The following is a 16,556-nucleotide window of genomic DNA, read 5'->3' as shown; positions in this document are numbered from 1 at the left end:
TATTATTTCATTTCTTTTTCTTTTTCAGTCAAGTGATCCAAGCATGTTAAATACCATATGCTTAAATTATAAGACATCTGGCAGAAATTTCAAATTTTTCAAATCCAATCATGCTTTATTTCTGAAAAAATTTGCATATAGGTGTGCAGTTTACATTTTGCACAAACTTTTAAACATTTCAGTTTAGCCCCACAAGGCTATTACTTTGACTGACAATAAACATATCAATTGCTTGAATGAATAGACACAGCTTTGTTTTATGTGACCAGAAATTTTCTGCATAGCTACACAGGTATATATACAAATTTGAATGCTCACACACACACACACCTCAGAATGGACAGGATTCAGATGTGAGATTCCTGCTTATCCAGCTGCCTAATGCCTTTTACAGTACTCCATATATATGCACACACACACGTGTTTTCACTGTATATGCTTTCATATTTATACACATGTATGCATTCATATATAAATAAATATATATACAGGGTCCCCTTCACACCTTTTTCTTCCCTCCTTATTGTGCATAAGAAACACTTTCATCTCTTCATAGCTCTTGATTCACCTGGGCCACTACTGTCACTGATGAACAGAACATTTTTTAACTACTTGAATAACGTTAATATTAAACTGTATTATTGTTTGATTTAGTTTTTCTTTCACTTGCATTTGAATAGCAGAGCAACACCATTAATACCATTGCAAATAGGAAAACAATACATTTGACAGTGTTTTTGTGATGGCTTTGTTACTACAACAAAGTTTTTCAAGCTATGCTAAGCATTATTTAACTGCTTTTTAAGTTTGAATGAGCTAGCTATCCTAGTTTTATATATATATATTTATGTATATATACATATATTAAAGATATTTATATAAGAATTTTTTATATATATAAAATATATATCTTTTCTATGTTCTGCTTCCAATATAGGAACAGTTCTTTTTACTTTCCTGTTAAATTTTACTACTTTGTGCTGAGATTTTAAAACATAGCTTAACTTGACCCCCTCTCAATGCACACTTATTTTATCTTTTTTTCTTTTTACATTTTAAAACATTGAAATCCAGATGTGCTTCTCTATAGCAGAGCAGAGAGCTTTGAACCAGTTTCTCCAGCTCTGAGGTGAGTGCAGCCGTGTATAATTGCAGCATATTCTGAAGCAGTTTCAGTTCCAACATCTCTTTCAAATCCCTTTTTACAGTAGTAATGATACAAAGTGAAATTGTAGTCCACAGGAACTCCAAACTTTTTCTTAAGTAGAGCAGTAAGAAAGACTTGAAATTAAATTACATAAACTAAGCAGGCAGCAAAAATTAATTGTGCTTTTTTATTTTAAAAATGGATCCACTGAGTCAGAACAGATGAGTAGCCAGCACTATGCAAAGTTCTCTAAGTTGCACACACGCACACATTCAAAATTGAATTTTTTGAGGCCAAGAACTAAGAACTTATATTTTTTTCTTATTAGCACATAGCCCTGAGCAGAAAATTATTAAAACCTTAATAATATAATATAAACCTTAATAGCATAATGATGAGAACAGTCCCTCTCCCCAACAATCAAAAAAAAAAAAAATCAATTGACTTCTGATTACAACAATAAGTACAGTGAGAACTGATCATCACCAAAGTGAAGAGATCAGAAATTAACTGGAAGTGATATTCAGCTGGTATGAAATGACAAATATTATCTTAGGAAATAAACATATTTACCCCTTTGCTCACAGAACCCCAACCACATACCTATGAACATCCAGACATCTGTAGTATTTCACTTCATCAAACCTTATATTACTTTCGTTAGGGAAGGGGTTCCATGTGGTACACATGTGACTATATATGAATGTGGTAGTTTGCAATGAGAATTACAGAGAGATACATTTGGCTTTCCAATGAGCTGAGAACAAATACAGATGTGGAGAGACCAAAGACAGCCCTAGAAGAATATCAAAGTGGTAGACAACATTATTAACTCTAGAATTCAATGATTTTCTTTATTAACTCCTCTAGAGAAAACATTTATACAGACCATCTCTCCTTTCACCCACTTTCTAACATAGCACTACTCTGTGTTTCATCCAAATTTCTTTTTTTAAATAAAGGTACATTCATATAGCTATTCTACTCTCTGAAAAGTGAAAAAGTGATCCTGTTAGTTGCTCAGTTGTGTCTGACTCTGAGACCCTATGGACTGTAGCCCACTAGACTCTTCTGTTAACGGGATTCTCCAGGCAAGAATTCTGGAGTGGGTAGCCATTCCCTTCTCCAGGGGTTCTTCCCAACCTGGGGATTGAACCTGGGCCTCCTGCACTGTGGGCAGATTCTTTACCATCTGAGCCATCATGGAAATCAGTCACAAACATTTCAAAGTTTTCTAAGATCTTTCACTAACTAGGAAAAACAAATTCTACAAAGGCACATAAAGAGCAGTCACAAGAAATCTTCAAACTTTTATGATAGTGTTCCTGGAACTCAACCTTATTAGGTTAGCTCGCTCTAAAGCTTCAGAATAGAAGCTACTTGACTTGCCTTTTCTTGTGTTATTCCCACTAAACCTCTAAAATTCTGTTAATTCAAGTGCTCTTGTCTTCCCTCAGATGTTTCTTTCACACTTATTCCTTATTCCCTTTAAAATTTTTCCTTTATTGTTTATATCCTTTTTTTTTATAGGATATAAACATGCTTGTGGAAAGTGACAAACTTGATATGGTAACAGTGGCTATTTTGGTACACAAATCATTCAAATGAAATTCATTTATACTCCAGTATTGCCACACAGTTGTCAAGCAATGTCTTCCTACTTCATTCTGCAAAATTTGCTAGGTTGTGTCTTTATTTGTGCCATTTGAAAAACAAAAGTTTCCAAATAAACACTTCTCAGTACGGGACATTCTCATGTCTTAATTTAGTGTAACATTTTGAGAGAGAGAGCAATTTATGGTATTTCCATTATATTGCTGTAACTTCCTTTACGCTGTGAAAATACAAAGTGTGTACTTTGAGAAGTCAAGGAAGCAGTCTTTAAGCATCATAAACGCTTTAACTGCAATTAAGCAAACTATTACCAACAATCTGAGAAACTTAAAATTTACATATTAGTTATGCAATAGAAACTAAAATTGTATTTAAAATACTCAAATGGAATAGAAATGCAATATTTGAAACACATCTGATAATTTAAATTTTATGTCTTGATTGTGGGGAGAAACAGAGAACAAATTGTGAGGGTCCATCTTATAAACTATTAAATATTGTTTCAGGGACTAGTATGTATTTGGGATTTTGTGTGACAGGGACTAATACATTTTTTTCCCCAGAAGCAATGTTTCATATGAACATGTCTCCACAGACCCTCAAAATGTTACTTTTCCTTTAATTGTACATCAAATACAGCATGTATAAGAGTGAGAATTCCTTAAAATAATTAGGCAAACTATAACTTATAAACAAAGTAAGCAAATTTTATCCTTTAAGTTAGCATTTTAAGTGATTTTCAGTTGAATGCAGCTCAGCTGGTAAAGAATCTGCCTGCAATGCAGGAGACCCCGGTTCAACCCCTGCTGAAGAAGGGATAGGCTCCCCACTCCAGTATTCCGGGGCTTCCCTGGTGGCCCAGCTGGTAAAGAATCCACCTGCAATGTGGGAGACCAGGGTTCGATCCCTGGTTTGGGAAGATCCCCTGGAGAAGGGAACAGATACCCACTTCAGTATTCTGGCCTTGAGAACTCCATGGAGAGAGGAGCCTGGCAGGACATGACTGGGTGACTTTTATTTTCCATACTGAAATAAGATCTCGGAATATTACGCTTTAAGAATATGTGAGGACTTCCCTGTGGTGGTCCAGTGGGTAAGAATCCGCCTGCCAATGCAGGGGACAGGGGTTCAATTGCTGGTCCAGGAAGCCCCCATCCATTGCAGAGCAACTAAGCCTGTGTACCACAACTACTGAAGCTCGTGTGCCTGGAGCACACACCGCACAACAAGCGAAGCCACTGCAATGAAAAGCTTGTGCATCACAACAAAGCCTAACTTTAATGATGGTGATCATTTTGCAAAGCATGCAAATGTCAAATCACTAGGTAGTACACCTGAAACTCACATAACATTATATGTCAACAATATTTCAATTAAAAGAAGAAGAAAAAAGTGGAGGGTAGAAATTATCAATCCCAGCAAAGAGCTAGAGAGCAAAACAGCATATTCATATAAAGTGATGGGTTGAATGAAAATAAAACACAATGTCTGTGACTGCCTTAACAGCTTAATCTGTTTTCTGAATAATAATAACAACAATCATAACAATAATATATTCTACCTGCTGCAAGATTTTATAACCAAGGTGCTCTTCTCCATGGTAATTTGATATGTATCTGAATATACTGAGTATTTCTACAGGAAGTATAAAAGGAGCAAGTTTTTACTTTGCTTTTCTCGTCAGTCATTCTTCAGATATGAAACCATGTGTAGTATATTTCAGTGATTATTATTAACAGCACTGTGGCCTAAGCTAAAGAGGCTTATTATACTCGGAGCTAATTAATCGGCTAATTAATTAATCACTATTTAGATAACCACAGAGAATGACAAAATATACAAAGCCAATCAGAAAACATTCCCTGTGTTTACCCCTGGGGCTTTTAAGACATTAACCATAAGACTGAAGGGCTCTAATAGAGGTTGTTTTCTACTTTGTTGGGAGGTGTCCAGCTTGGTTGCCCTTACCAATGTATTTTCTAACATCTTCTCTTTCCCATGGAGACAGTTGTTACATCTGAAGCATCAAAATGGAACTGCACGGACTGTAATTGTCTACTTTGCTGGTGTGTCAAGAGACTGCTCTCTGCTCAGTAATTATTTTACACTGTGAACTAACAAAGTGAGCACTCAAGTTAGTGTTAGATCCATTACTATCTAGCTTGTTTTGAGTGTGAATGAATTCAGGACATGTCTAATTTTAAATTAAAATTGAATTTATATATGAAAAGCTTTAAAAAAAAGCCCTAAACAGAAAATTATTATACTTGGTAATAAATCTTGCTTTAAAATATGCTTTTTAAAGTAATGACAATTGATTGATATGATGAAAGTAGGTTTAAATGAAAGTATGCTTCTAAAAGCCTTGTTTCTAACAAAAAGGAGCCATGTACACAATAAATGATGTCACCAAGAAAGTAAATACCTAAAAAATTTAAAAAATACTCTGAGTAAACTATAATTTCTGGGTACAATAGCTAAAAATGAAGCTTTAGCTTCTTTGTTCATTAAATACTCAACTGCTACATATCATTACACATGATATATTTATGAGGGATATTTATGAGATAGCATCATTTGGTACAAGTCACAGTCAAGTTAGGAGGGGATCCTATTGCAATTCTTATTAATCAAAGGTTCATAAATAAGAAGGAAAAAATTTCAAAATACCAAATTCCCAATGAAAGACTGAGCTTTCTCTGCTGCATGAACAGTGTTGTTCCCAGTTAGGCATTTTTTAAATTTTTCTGAGGACTACCAATATTTGCTGTTTTAGGCTGTCCTCCTTTTACCAAGTGAGAGGTTGAGGGGACTCATCTCTGAATGTCTCATGTTAAGTCATTAGACCTTAAACCAAACTCCTCCTCTTCCTAGCACCATTTCCTCTGTGCAATTCTGCATGTTGATGGACACACCCAGGCTAAAACCCATGATACTACAGCATTTGAACCTTTTCTGCTCCTTCATCGAGCATGTGCCCAATTCTGTCAATTCTGCATGGTCTCTCCCAGTCTCCCCTTCCTAACCTGACTGCCACCAAGCCGTGTCAATCTAACCAGCCAAGCTCTGTCCTACCAACTTTCCAGTCCTTATCTCATGCAAGGCTTATCACAACTCTGAGAACTGTGTTGCTTTACGTTGTTTACACAGATCTGCAATTTGAGAACTGGATGAGTTTTCAAACATGTTCAAAGTTGACTAGTAAGCATAGATATCCAGAATGAAATCCAAACAAGTCATTGGATTCTAAAAGAAAGCTTAAACATTCAGGGCAAAAGAGTCTGTGTTTGCTCTGCTACTTATTAGGTAGATGAGCACTGATACTAATAAGTCTCATTTTATTCATTTAGAAAATATACAAAATATTTCTTCTCAATGTTGTTTTATTAAATGATATGTGCTTTCTGCTCAGTTGCTCAGAGGTGTCCAACTCTTCACGACCCCACACACAGAAGCCTGCCAGGTTCCTCTGTCCATGGGATTTCCCAGGCAAGAATTTTGGAGTGGGTTGCCACCTCCTACTCCAGGAGATCTTCCCTACCCAGGAATCCAACTCGTGTCTCTTGCATCTTCTCCACTGCATGTGGATTCTTTACCTCTAAGCTACCAGGGAAGCTCCCGTTAAGTGAGATACTGCCTGTTAATGATTAGCCCAGTGCTCGGTGTCTTTTAGTATCTTAAATAAAGGCTATTTTAAAACATGCATAATAATGATTATGTCCGTCTTGTTGTAATTGGCTCTTTGACAGATCTTCTCAAAAGCATCTCCCTGATTCAAATAATATATTTTTCTTCAATCCTAGATCTGATCATGTCACTTTCTGGCTTAAAGTCCTCAATGATTCAAATGGCATCCTGCCCAGTGAGCTCCATATTATGGCCACAGACAAATCTTCAGCATTTAGTTCCACTACTATTTCTTATTTACTTTATCATCCAACTAACACAAGCAACATACCATTTGTCCTGATAGTCTCAGCCAGATCTTAGCTTGGGCTGACCTACTGGCCAAGAATCTATTCCCATCTTGATTTGCTACAGTTCTGTCAAATCATCACAGAAGACTTAAGTGTCACCTCCTCCAAGAAATCTCCCTAATTCCTAGAAGAAATATCATTGCTCTTTCTTTGTTCTCATAGTCCATAGTAATTTTATCATGGCACATATTGTATTTTGCATTGTAATGTTGTTAATTGTGAATGTCTTACTTATACTACTGAAATCAAGAACCAGATATTTCACATATTTGTGTAAATTCTATAATGAAGAATAATATACAGAGCTCACGGGTGAGAAATAAGTGATGTGAGTGCTGAATTAGATTATATTAAGCTAATATACAAACTGCTAGTTTGTTTAATTGAATACTCAATTTTGAAGAGATATTATTGGTGTATATTTTTTATTTTTTTTTTTCATTCTTATCATTTAAATATGTACTTTTACATAATTTGGGCGATTTTTTAAAAGTGGAGACAAACCCTATTTGCTTCCATAAAAGAATTTTTTGGAATAATACTTTTTCCTTCCATTGACAAAGTTAAATGTATGGCTACTTGAAAAGATTCAGAAGAAAACAAAAACTAGGATGTTTATATTGAGATTTTAAATGAAGGAAGGAAAATTATTATTACATATATACTGTAGAGTGACTGCCTTCTTCTGAGTGTACTGAAGTCATTATTGACTTTGCCAAAATATTCATAGGTAGCTTTTCTTTCCAGTCAAGCCAAACTCTACTTATAAAAACATTTTAAATGCATCTCAGACAGTAAAGCGTCTGCCTACAATGCAGGACACCCAGGTTCAATCCTTGGGTCGGGAAGATCCCCTGGAGAAGGAAATAGCAACCCACTCCAGTACTTTTGCCTGGAAAATCCCATGGATGGAGGAGCCTGGTAGGCTGCAGTCCATGGGATCACAAGAGTAAGACATGACTGAGCGACTTCACTTCTATCTTTCTTTAATATTCATAGCAGCATTATTTACAACTTCCAAGATATGGAAGCTACCTAAATGTCTTAAATGTCTATCAACAGATGAATGAATAAAGTAGATGTGATACACACACACACACACACACACACACACACACACACACATACACACAGTGGAAAACTCCTCAGACATAAGAGAAAATGGAATTTTTCCATTTGCAGCAACATGAATGGACTTGGACAGTATTATGAAAATTGAAATAAGTCAGAAAAAGACAGTTTATAATATCATGTATATGTAGAATTTAAAATATACAACAAATGTGAATATAAAATAAAGAAGCAGATACAGATATAGAGAACAAATTAGTGGTTTACAGTGGGGAGGGGAGTGAGGACAATAACAGTGGGGAGTGGGAGGTATAAACTGTTGGTTGTAAGGTAGGCTCAAGGATGTACTGTACAACATGGGGAACAGAGCCAATATTTTGTAATTCCTGTAAAGGGTAAGTAAACTTTAAAAAGCTGTATAACCATTTTAAAAAACACAATATAAAATTACCCAGTTGAAAAATAAATAAATAAAACATTTGAATTGATACAGTAATTTTCTCTATGTTTATATAGAAAATGGATCATTCCTATTATAAACCTTTGGTAGTAACTGCTTTTCCTTTTGAGCTCACTGAGTGTCTTCAAATAGTACATCGGCATTTTTGCACCTGGGCATCTTGAGTAAATTTTAAATGCAATTCCTCCCTGGAGATTTAAAGAGTCTGAGTCAGCGTCAGGGCTGCAGCTTCACACGTCTTGCTACTGGGTCCTCTCTGCGTTAGAGGATTGTTGTTGTGGCTGAGCTGTTGCCTTCCGAGGTCTCTGTCGTGTTCTCTTTGCCAAACTTCACTATGTCAAATCCCACGCTTCCTCTATGCCTGGGCCTCTTCTACCTATGTGCCTTTTTTATTTTTTTCTCCGGAAAGAAGACATGCCCACAAACCCTGACCCACTCATTCTTGTCATGAAGTGTCTTGATAACTGCCTACCCCCATCTGCTGAGCCACTGTCTAGGTCTGATGCTACACTTGCTGAGTGCATACTCACTCACTTGCTTAGAAACTGCCGAGGAACTTTGAAATGATGCTTGCTTGAGTCCGACAGGCCATCCACCCAGTTCCTGCTGCCTGGACTGTTCTGCTTCGCTAAATTTATACTGTTTGATGATGTATCATATCTGGATTCCATCTACCACATACCAACATTTTCTTTTAGCCTCCTCTTTTTAATTGTGACTCCAAAGATATCAAGGATTCTTTAAAAAATGCTTTTCTATTAATTTGTCAAATATAATAAACTCATTTCAGTCATAATTGTAAAATGTTAGTAAGCTAGTCTTTTCAATTACCAATGTAGCTCCTGTATAATCTGTGTAGATGTTCATAGCATCAATAATTTTCTATTTTCTTACATCACTTCTTTAGGTATCATGGGATTTTTTTTTTCTGTATCTCATCTAACCCTTATTAAAAGCAATAACAAGTTTCAAATTCTAGCATAGATTTCTTCTTTCCTACTCATAGTAATCTGGCTTCTGTTAAACATGGTAATTCTTACAAAAGTTTGAACTAGGATTTTATTTATATATTTACATTAATAATGAAAACCTCAAATATTTTTATGATGTAATTTTCTTATTGAAAGAGGGCTTTCAAATAGGTATTGGAACTAATCAAAACTCATTTCCCTGAACTTCAAGACCCTCTATTAAGTGGTTCCTTTATATCTATTAATATAACTTCTCCATTTTAGTCATTCAATTTGCACAATTTATTACCTTTACACTATAAATCTTTGAACATAGGATTTTCAATGTAGGAAACATATAGTCATTTAAATGCATAAAAAATCTAAATTAAGATATTAGTAAATTGCTTTATCTGGATCAAACTTTAACACCAGTCTAGGTACAGATCTATTAAAAGCATTATGTGGGGGGAAAAGTAAAATGAATCAGGCTATTAACCACTTATTTTACACTTTAGGTTTACAACACAGATTTTTTTTTTCCACTAGTTTCGTCTCTCATTAAAAATATACATATAACTTGTTTAGAGGCAAAGGTCAAATCTATCCTTAAATTATTGTTTTTTAAGGTCTTAAATAGTAAGTCAATTCTGAGACTAATTAGTTCTGTACTTATCAGTTAAAAAACAGTATAATGATTGTCAGTATAATATTTTTATATTATGTCTAAGGTTTCCTCAGATATGTTGGGACATAATTAGATGTATCATAAAAATTGCTTCACCACCTAATTTTGGAGTTGACTCATGTGCACAAAAGTGCCAAGTGACAGCTAAGCTTAGCTGATTCTTCGGGGACTCAGTTTAAGTTTAAGGTCACCATCTACGGGGGTCCTTAAGGCATGTGTCACCTTCTCAAAAGAAGTGGAGCCTGAGCGGCTTTCCTGGTGGCTCAGTGGTAAACAATCCAGCTGCCAACGTAGGAGACAGGAGTTTGGTCCCAGTATGAGAGGATCCCACGTGCCACGGAACAACTAGGCCTGTGCGCCACGCAGAGTAAGCCTGCGCTCTAGAGCCTGGGAGCTGCCACTTCTGAGCCCACCTGCTGCAACTGCTGCTGGCCAGGTGCCCTGGAGCCTGAGCTCCAGGAGAGAGGGAGTGGAAATAAGCTCGTGCACCACAACCACAGACTGGCCCCCACTTGCCACAACTAGAGAAAAGCCAGCAACAAAGATCTAGCACAACCAAATCAATCAATTAATTAATCAAATAAAAAACAATAATTATGCAAAAAAGAGAAGTTGCACTCGAGATAGCTTCTGAAATATGGGTAGATTCAAGGAAAGAATTTTAGTCAAGGCTTAGAAGCTGTGAAAAGAGGTGAAACTAAATATAGGCAATCCACAGCAGAGGAAGAGACAGTGGACTAGCCTAACAAATGGTGTATATTGAGAAGTAACAAGAATAAATGTGTTGTAAAGGTAAATTGAGCTGGGTCACATATGACCTTAAAATAAATTTTGATTTCCCAGACATATAATTTCTTAAATATACTCCAGTAGCCATGTATAGGTGTGAGAGTTGGACTATAAAGAAAGCTGAGCACCAAAGAATCGATGCTTTTGAACTGTGGTGTTGGAGAAGACTCTTGAGAGTCCCTTGGACTGCAAGGAGATCCAACCAGTCCATTCTAAAGGAAATCAGTCCTGAATAGTCATTGGAAGGACTGATGCTGAAGCTGAAACTTTGGTACTTTGGCCACCTGAGACCAACTGACTCATTGGAAAAGACCCTGATGCTGGGAAAGATTGAAGGTGGGAGGAAAAGTGGGCAACATAGGACGAGATGGTTGGATGGCATCACCAACTCAATGGACATAACTTTGAGTAAGCTCTGGGAGTTGGTGATGGACAGGGAAGCCTGGCGTGCTACAGTTCATGGGGTAGCAAAGAGTCAGACACAACTGAACTTAGAACTTATATACAGTAAATATCCAGTGACTGAATGGATGCATTTTCTCAATAAAAGTAAAGACATATAAAAATGCTAATAACTATGTTTGCTTGCCAACAGAGAAAATAATGTCAGGTCATCAGAATTGATGAAAGCAACAGAACTATTGGTAGCATCAATAAGAAGTTTCATTTTGTTGCCAGTGTGAAAGCCTACATTCACTATGTTCATGATTTTAAAAACCCACATCAAGACAGAGCAATTATTCTGTCTTAAGGAAACTATGAAAAAAAGAACATATCTTCTCAATTCTCTCAAATTTCTGTGGGTATGTGTGTGTGCTAATTTGCTTCAGTTTTGTCTGGCTTCCCTGATAGCTCAGTTGGTAAAGAATCCACCTGCAATGCAGGAGATCTGGGTTTGATTCCTGGGTCAGGAAAAACTGCTAGAAAAGGGATAGGCTACCCAGTAGAGTATTCTTGGACTTCCCTTGTGACTCAGCTGGTAAAGAATCCGCCTGCAATGCGGGAGACCTGGGTCCAATCCCTGGTTTGGGAAGATCCCCTAGAGAAGGGAAAGGCTACCCACTCCAGTATTCTGGCCTGGAGAAATCAGTCCAGACCCCACTGTACAGTCCACGGGGTCGCAAAGAGTCAGACAGGACTGAGCGACTTTCACTTCATTTCACTTCACTTGTCTGACTCTTTGCAGTCCAATGGACTGTAGCCCTCCAGACTCATCTGTCCATGGGATTATCCCGGCAAAAATACTGGAGTGGGTTGCCATGCCCTCCTCCAGGGGATCTTCCCAACCAAGGGATTGAACCCACATCTCTTTATGTCTCCTGCATTGGCAGACCGGTTCTTTACCACCAGTGCCATCTGGGAAGCACTTCTATGACTATATCAAGTGTTATAACCAAGGATAAAATATTGTTCATAGAAATCGGTTAGCAGGCTGCAAGAAGACTGAAAATTAAATGTTTAATAATCAGAATGACCCTTTATTATTTTACCTTTCTCTAAAAACTGCATTATCATCCAACTGATATCACTTTGGTAATGAACATTATCTACATATAATTAAGGGCTTTCCTGATGGCTCAGATGGTAGAGTCTGCCTGAAATGCAGGAGACCCTGGTTTGATGAAACTAAACATAAGCAAGAAAGAATAAATTCAAGTGTAAAAGACATCATCCTCTACAGCCTAATTTCAGCATGAGTGCTTTAGATTTGCAGGAAGTGCTTTGTGATTGCCTTGAGGACCATACACAAACAAACTATGACCATATTTTCTGACTTCATCCATAGCTAATATTTCACAATCTTTAGAAATACAGTTAGTTTCTGGAAGTTTCTATAGATTAAATTTATCTGATATCTTGAGTTTTTAGATACACAATGAAATTTTATTAACAATCAGATGACAGCTACTCTAACTGTCTGAGCTTGATCTTGCTTGTCTTAGAAAAAGACATATTCATTTCTATCTCAGTGCCTTTGGTCGGATAATGGCACAATGAAATGCAAATTTCTAAAAAAAACCCCCAAAACTAGATATATTGTAGTTTACCTAGTTTATGTAGTTTATCTGGCAGAACCATTTAGCAGAAAGAATATGGACTGAAAAAGCTGCATTGTTTTCAATGCACCAAATTCTATGCCATAAAAATATGAATTCTTCAGCAATTTGATCCAGAATCTCTATCTCAAAGTGAGAAAAATGGCTCAAATAATAATATGCTAATATATTTTTTGTCCATAGAGTGAGGTGGTGCTATAGACAAGGCGGTGTTTGAATTTGCTTTTAATTACTCTCAGCTCTATGCCCCAGTCTAATTGTGAGGGTGGCCAGGGAGGCTGCTATCATGCACATAACCAACAGTTTTCAAAAGAAACCTTCCAGCTTTCCTCAAACTGTTCTGTGGAGGAACAGAATATCTCTACTCTCCAATTTGGAATCATACAGAAAAATCTCACCAGCCATCCAATACCCTCGCTCTGGAAAATTCAGGGAGATTTTCAGGGAGAACGGACTTTTCCTCACATATTAGTGTGTGATGAAATGTTATACTGCCAGAAAAGGCACATGAGGATGAAGTACTGGGAGTATGCAGAACTTTTCTATGGACAGTTTGAGATTCTTTGCCACAAAATCATTTTCACCCAAAAAATAATAGTCAAAGCAGAAATCAAAGGCCCAAGATTAAAAGTATATTTTTATACTGAAAGACAGCATTTCCTTATTGACTTATAAGTAACCCAACATGTTACTTCAGTCCCAATCAAGTTTCTGATATACTTTGATTAATAGTTCTGAGAGAGAACCAGATACAACACCCAAAGGCGCAAAAAGGAGGATTTTCTTCAAAGTGACACGTACCCTGGGCACTTGTGAGTATGAGTGTATGTGTGTGTAGGATATAAAAATAGTAAACAAATGCACAATTATACACACTATATGATTATCTGCCTGTGGCACTGCTCCAGCCTTTGTCAAATTTCAGTATTCTGTTATTTTGTTTGGGGTTATGTCACTCAAGAAGTCATCAGTAACCCTTGAAAATTATATGAGCAGTGATAAATAGCTATCTGTTTTTCTATTGAGAATAAATGATATAGTTGAATTAGAGTTGAAAAATTTGTTAAGAGTTATAAAGAAGTTTTTCAATTCATACAGTTTATTAGATTAAAATTAGGAAAATCTTCTTTTCAGGATTTCAGAAAAGGAATCACTCAGAAAACCATTTGCACCACATGAACTTGCCTTAAGTTTATGATTTTAAAATTAAAATAAAAGTAGAATTTATACTAACTAAAAGGTATAGTGAAGACTCAAAAGGTTAAAAAAAAAAAAATTTAGCCAGGATTCAAGAGGGATCACTTAATCTCTTTATAACAATGTCCAAAGTGAGATATTTTATTATAATGGTCATGAAGTATTAGGATGGGTAGAAAAGCTGTTATTTTGAAGTAGTACCAAGGTTTCATCTTTGAAGGATAAAATGCCTAGTAGCAGAAATTCAAAAAAGATGGCATGATTTTAACAATCTCTAGTTTATTATTCTAAGCCATGCCCTATTATTTTTGTTTGTATGTTTGCTAAAATCATTTGCTCACAGAATGAATTTAATTATATATAAAACAAGATAGGCATGAGTGAGAATGTTGAATCAAGATAATAAAAAAGGGGAATTTTTCTCAGAATTACCTGCCCAAACTAGTAAAACATGTTTGGCTTTTTCTTTATCTGATAGCAATCACAGGGTGAATTTGTTATACTGCAGTCAACTTGACCATAATTTAGAAGTGCTCCCAGTAACACTGTTGCCTAAAGTGATGTGATAATAGGGGGTAGCCTTCTGAGGCTAAGTTTAATACCACATTCCCTATAAAACTATTTTTGTTCATATTTACAAGTGTATGAACACTTGAAATAGGCAAGTGCTCTGTTTACTGGTTATTGAAAAGATGTGGGCTGCTTCTCTATCTTATACCTCAATCACCATTGTCAAACCCATGTAGGGCAGGAGAATCCATCCAGTGATAAATTTTCATGACTGTATTCGTCTCACCACTACAAACTGCAACATGTGTGGAGTAAAGGAGGCCGTTCCATGGGGTACTAGCTCCGACAGGCAAAGCCTAAGAGATCAAGCGATTAAGATCAAAGAAACTTTGGGGTATTTTAGTTTTATGCCCCTCAGAAGCATTTCAGGAGTGGGTAAGGAATGGTTAAGGTTTAGTTCAAGGGTTTTTTTTAATTCTATCTCAGACTTGCTGCATCTTAAATTTTTGAGTAATTTGGAATCTAAAATATTCAAAATGATATTTTATCAATACCACAGAGTTAGTGAAAGAAAAGTAATGATGCTATTTATAAATGTTCTTACCTTCACATCTTTGACATTCATCCTTGTTCCTTCCTTCCCAACAAAGATATCATCAATGTCCACAAGGATATACCGGTCCAAAGACAAGGTCAGCCTCTTCCCTGACAGGAAGGAGATGGCATCTATGAAGATGAGCTTGTGCAGCCAAAAGTTTAAGTTGTTGCCAAAAAGAACTCGCTGAATTCCATCATGCAGACCCAGATCCTGAATCACTGTGGCATAGAGTGGTTTGCCGGACAAGGATGAAAGGGATTTTTCTGTCTGTAATTCAGTTAAAAGCACAGGCTGGTAGGTTGAATGATTGTATTGGAAAATTGTCCAGTCTTCCCCAGGAAGAGGGCCTTTCTCAACCTTGGGGGCTTTGGTAATATGCAGCAAAGGAGACTGAGGGTTGACCAAGCAGTCCTTCAGAGCTAGATTATTAAAAAGGTTTAGTGGAAAACCTTTTAACTGTGTCCTTGGTGAGCTGTTTTCATTGGCTTTATGAAAACCAATTATACTAACACTGTATTCCACACAGTATTTTTCTAAGAGCTCTCGATTCCATGAGTCCATGCTGACATACTTCAGAATATTTTCATAAATAACTAAAATATATTTCCCTTTGCCATTGTCTGTTAGAGGAGGTATATCTCCCTTGCCAGGGGCAATGACCATGTGGTGCTGAAATCGGCTGGACTCCAAGATAGCGATAATATCTTGCCCAAGTTGAGAATATTGGCTCTCCACAAACAGGAGGACAATAGGATCAGTTTTGGATGTATCAATAGGTTTAACTGTCTTCAGCTCCATGGACCGGTAAGGCAGGATTTTAACATCAGTACATCCTGCTTCTGCAGTAGTCTCAATGAGCGTCATTTCCTGTTTATAGCCAGAGTAGAGGAAATAGGCGGAGATGACAATGCTCACCAAGCAAAAGGTAGCTAAGAGAACAATCAGTGTTCGAAAACTTCTCCGAAGCTTCACAATAAGATTCATTTTTTTTAAATGCGGCTTTGGAAGCTTTTTCCAAATTACTTTCCTAAAGTGCCATCATGAATATGAGATGGTACAAATGCCACTTCCCAAATGTTCATGTAACCATTGCAAACCATGTAAAATGCGTGATGGGATCACAAGCAAGTTAAAGCAGTAGAACAGCAGACCAGGAGAGAAAAAGTTGAAGAGATTTTGAATATGTCCAATACCAAAGATTGCTGTAGAGTCCTTGAAACATTACCTGAAAAAGAGAAAAAAATATAATGACTAACACAAAAATAGCAATCTAAGTATTTGTGTGTATACTTATGCTGATATATAAGAAATATACATATCAAAGATAATTTTAGTGTGTTGATATGCTAAAATATTAATAGCCTAAGGTTTACAGTTTAGATTTTACTACATAGATTGTAGTAGATTTTTTCATGTCCTCAACCATATGAAACCCTATTTGATTTTGCCAAAATATCCATATATCAATATAGAGAAACAAGATTGAGATCATTTTTCA

At 36.4% G+C, this 16,556-nt stretch overlaps 1 protein-coding gene across 2 annotated transcripts in view; it reads right to left on the bottom strand.

The window, feature by feature from the left end:
- The window catches only part of LOC136148019 (bifunctional heparan sulfate N-deacetylase/N-sulfotransferase 4), a 256,176-nt gene extending 240,134 nt beyond the window's left edge, over positions 1–16,042 (bottom strand). For both annotated transcript variants that reach the window (XM_065907461.1, XM_065907462.1), the window contains exon 1: positions 15,065–16,042. In XM_065907461.1, coding sequence (XP_065763533.1) covers positions 15,065–16,042 — 978 coding nt within the window. The remainder of the gene's footprint in view (positions 1–15,064) is intronic.
- Positions 16,043–16,556: the final 514 nt, after the last annotated feature.

The sequence above is a fragment of the Muntiacus reevesi genome, chromosome 16 (genome assembly GCF_963930625.1).
Source record: "Muntiacus reevesi chromosome 16, mMunRee1.1, whole genome shotgun sequence".
In the NCBI taxonomy this organism is placed as follows: Eukaryota; Metazoa; Chordata; class Mammalia; order Artiodactyla; family Cervidae; genus Muntiacus; species Muntiacus reevesi.
This window is presented reverse-complemented; position numbering and strand designations above follow the sequence as displayed.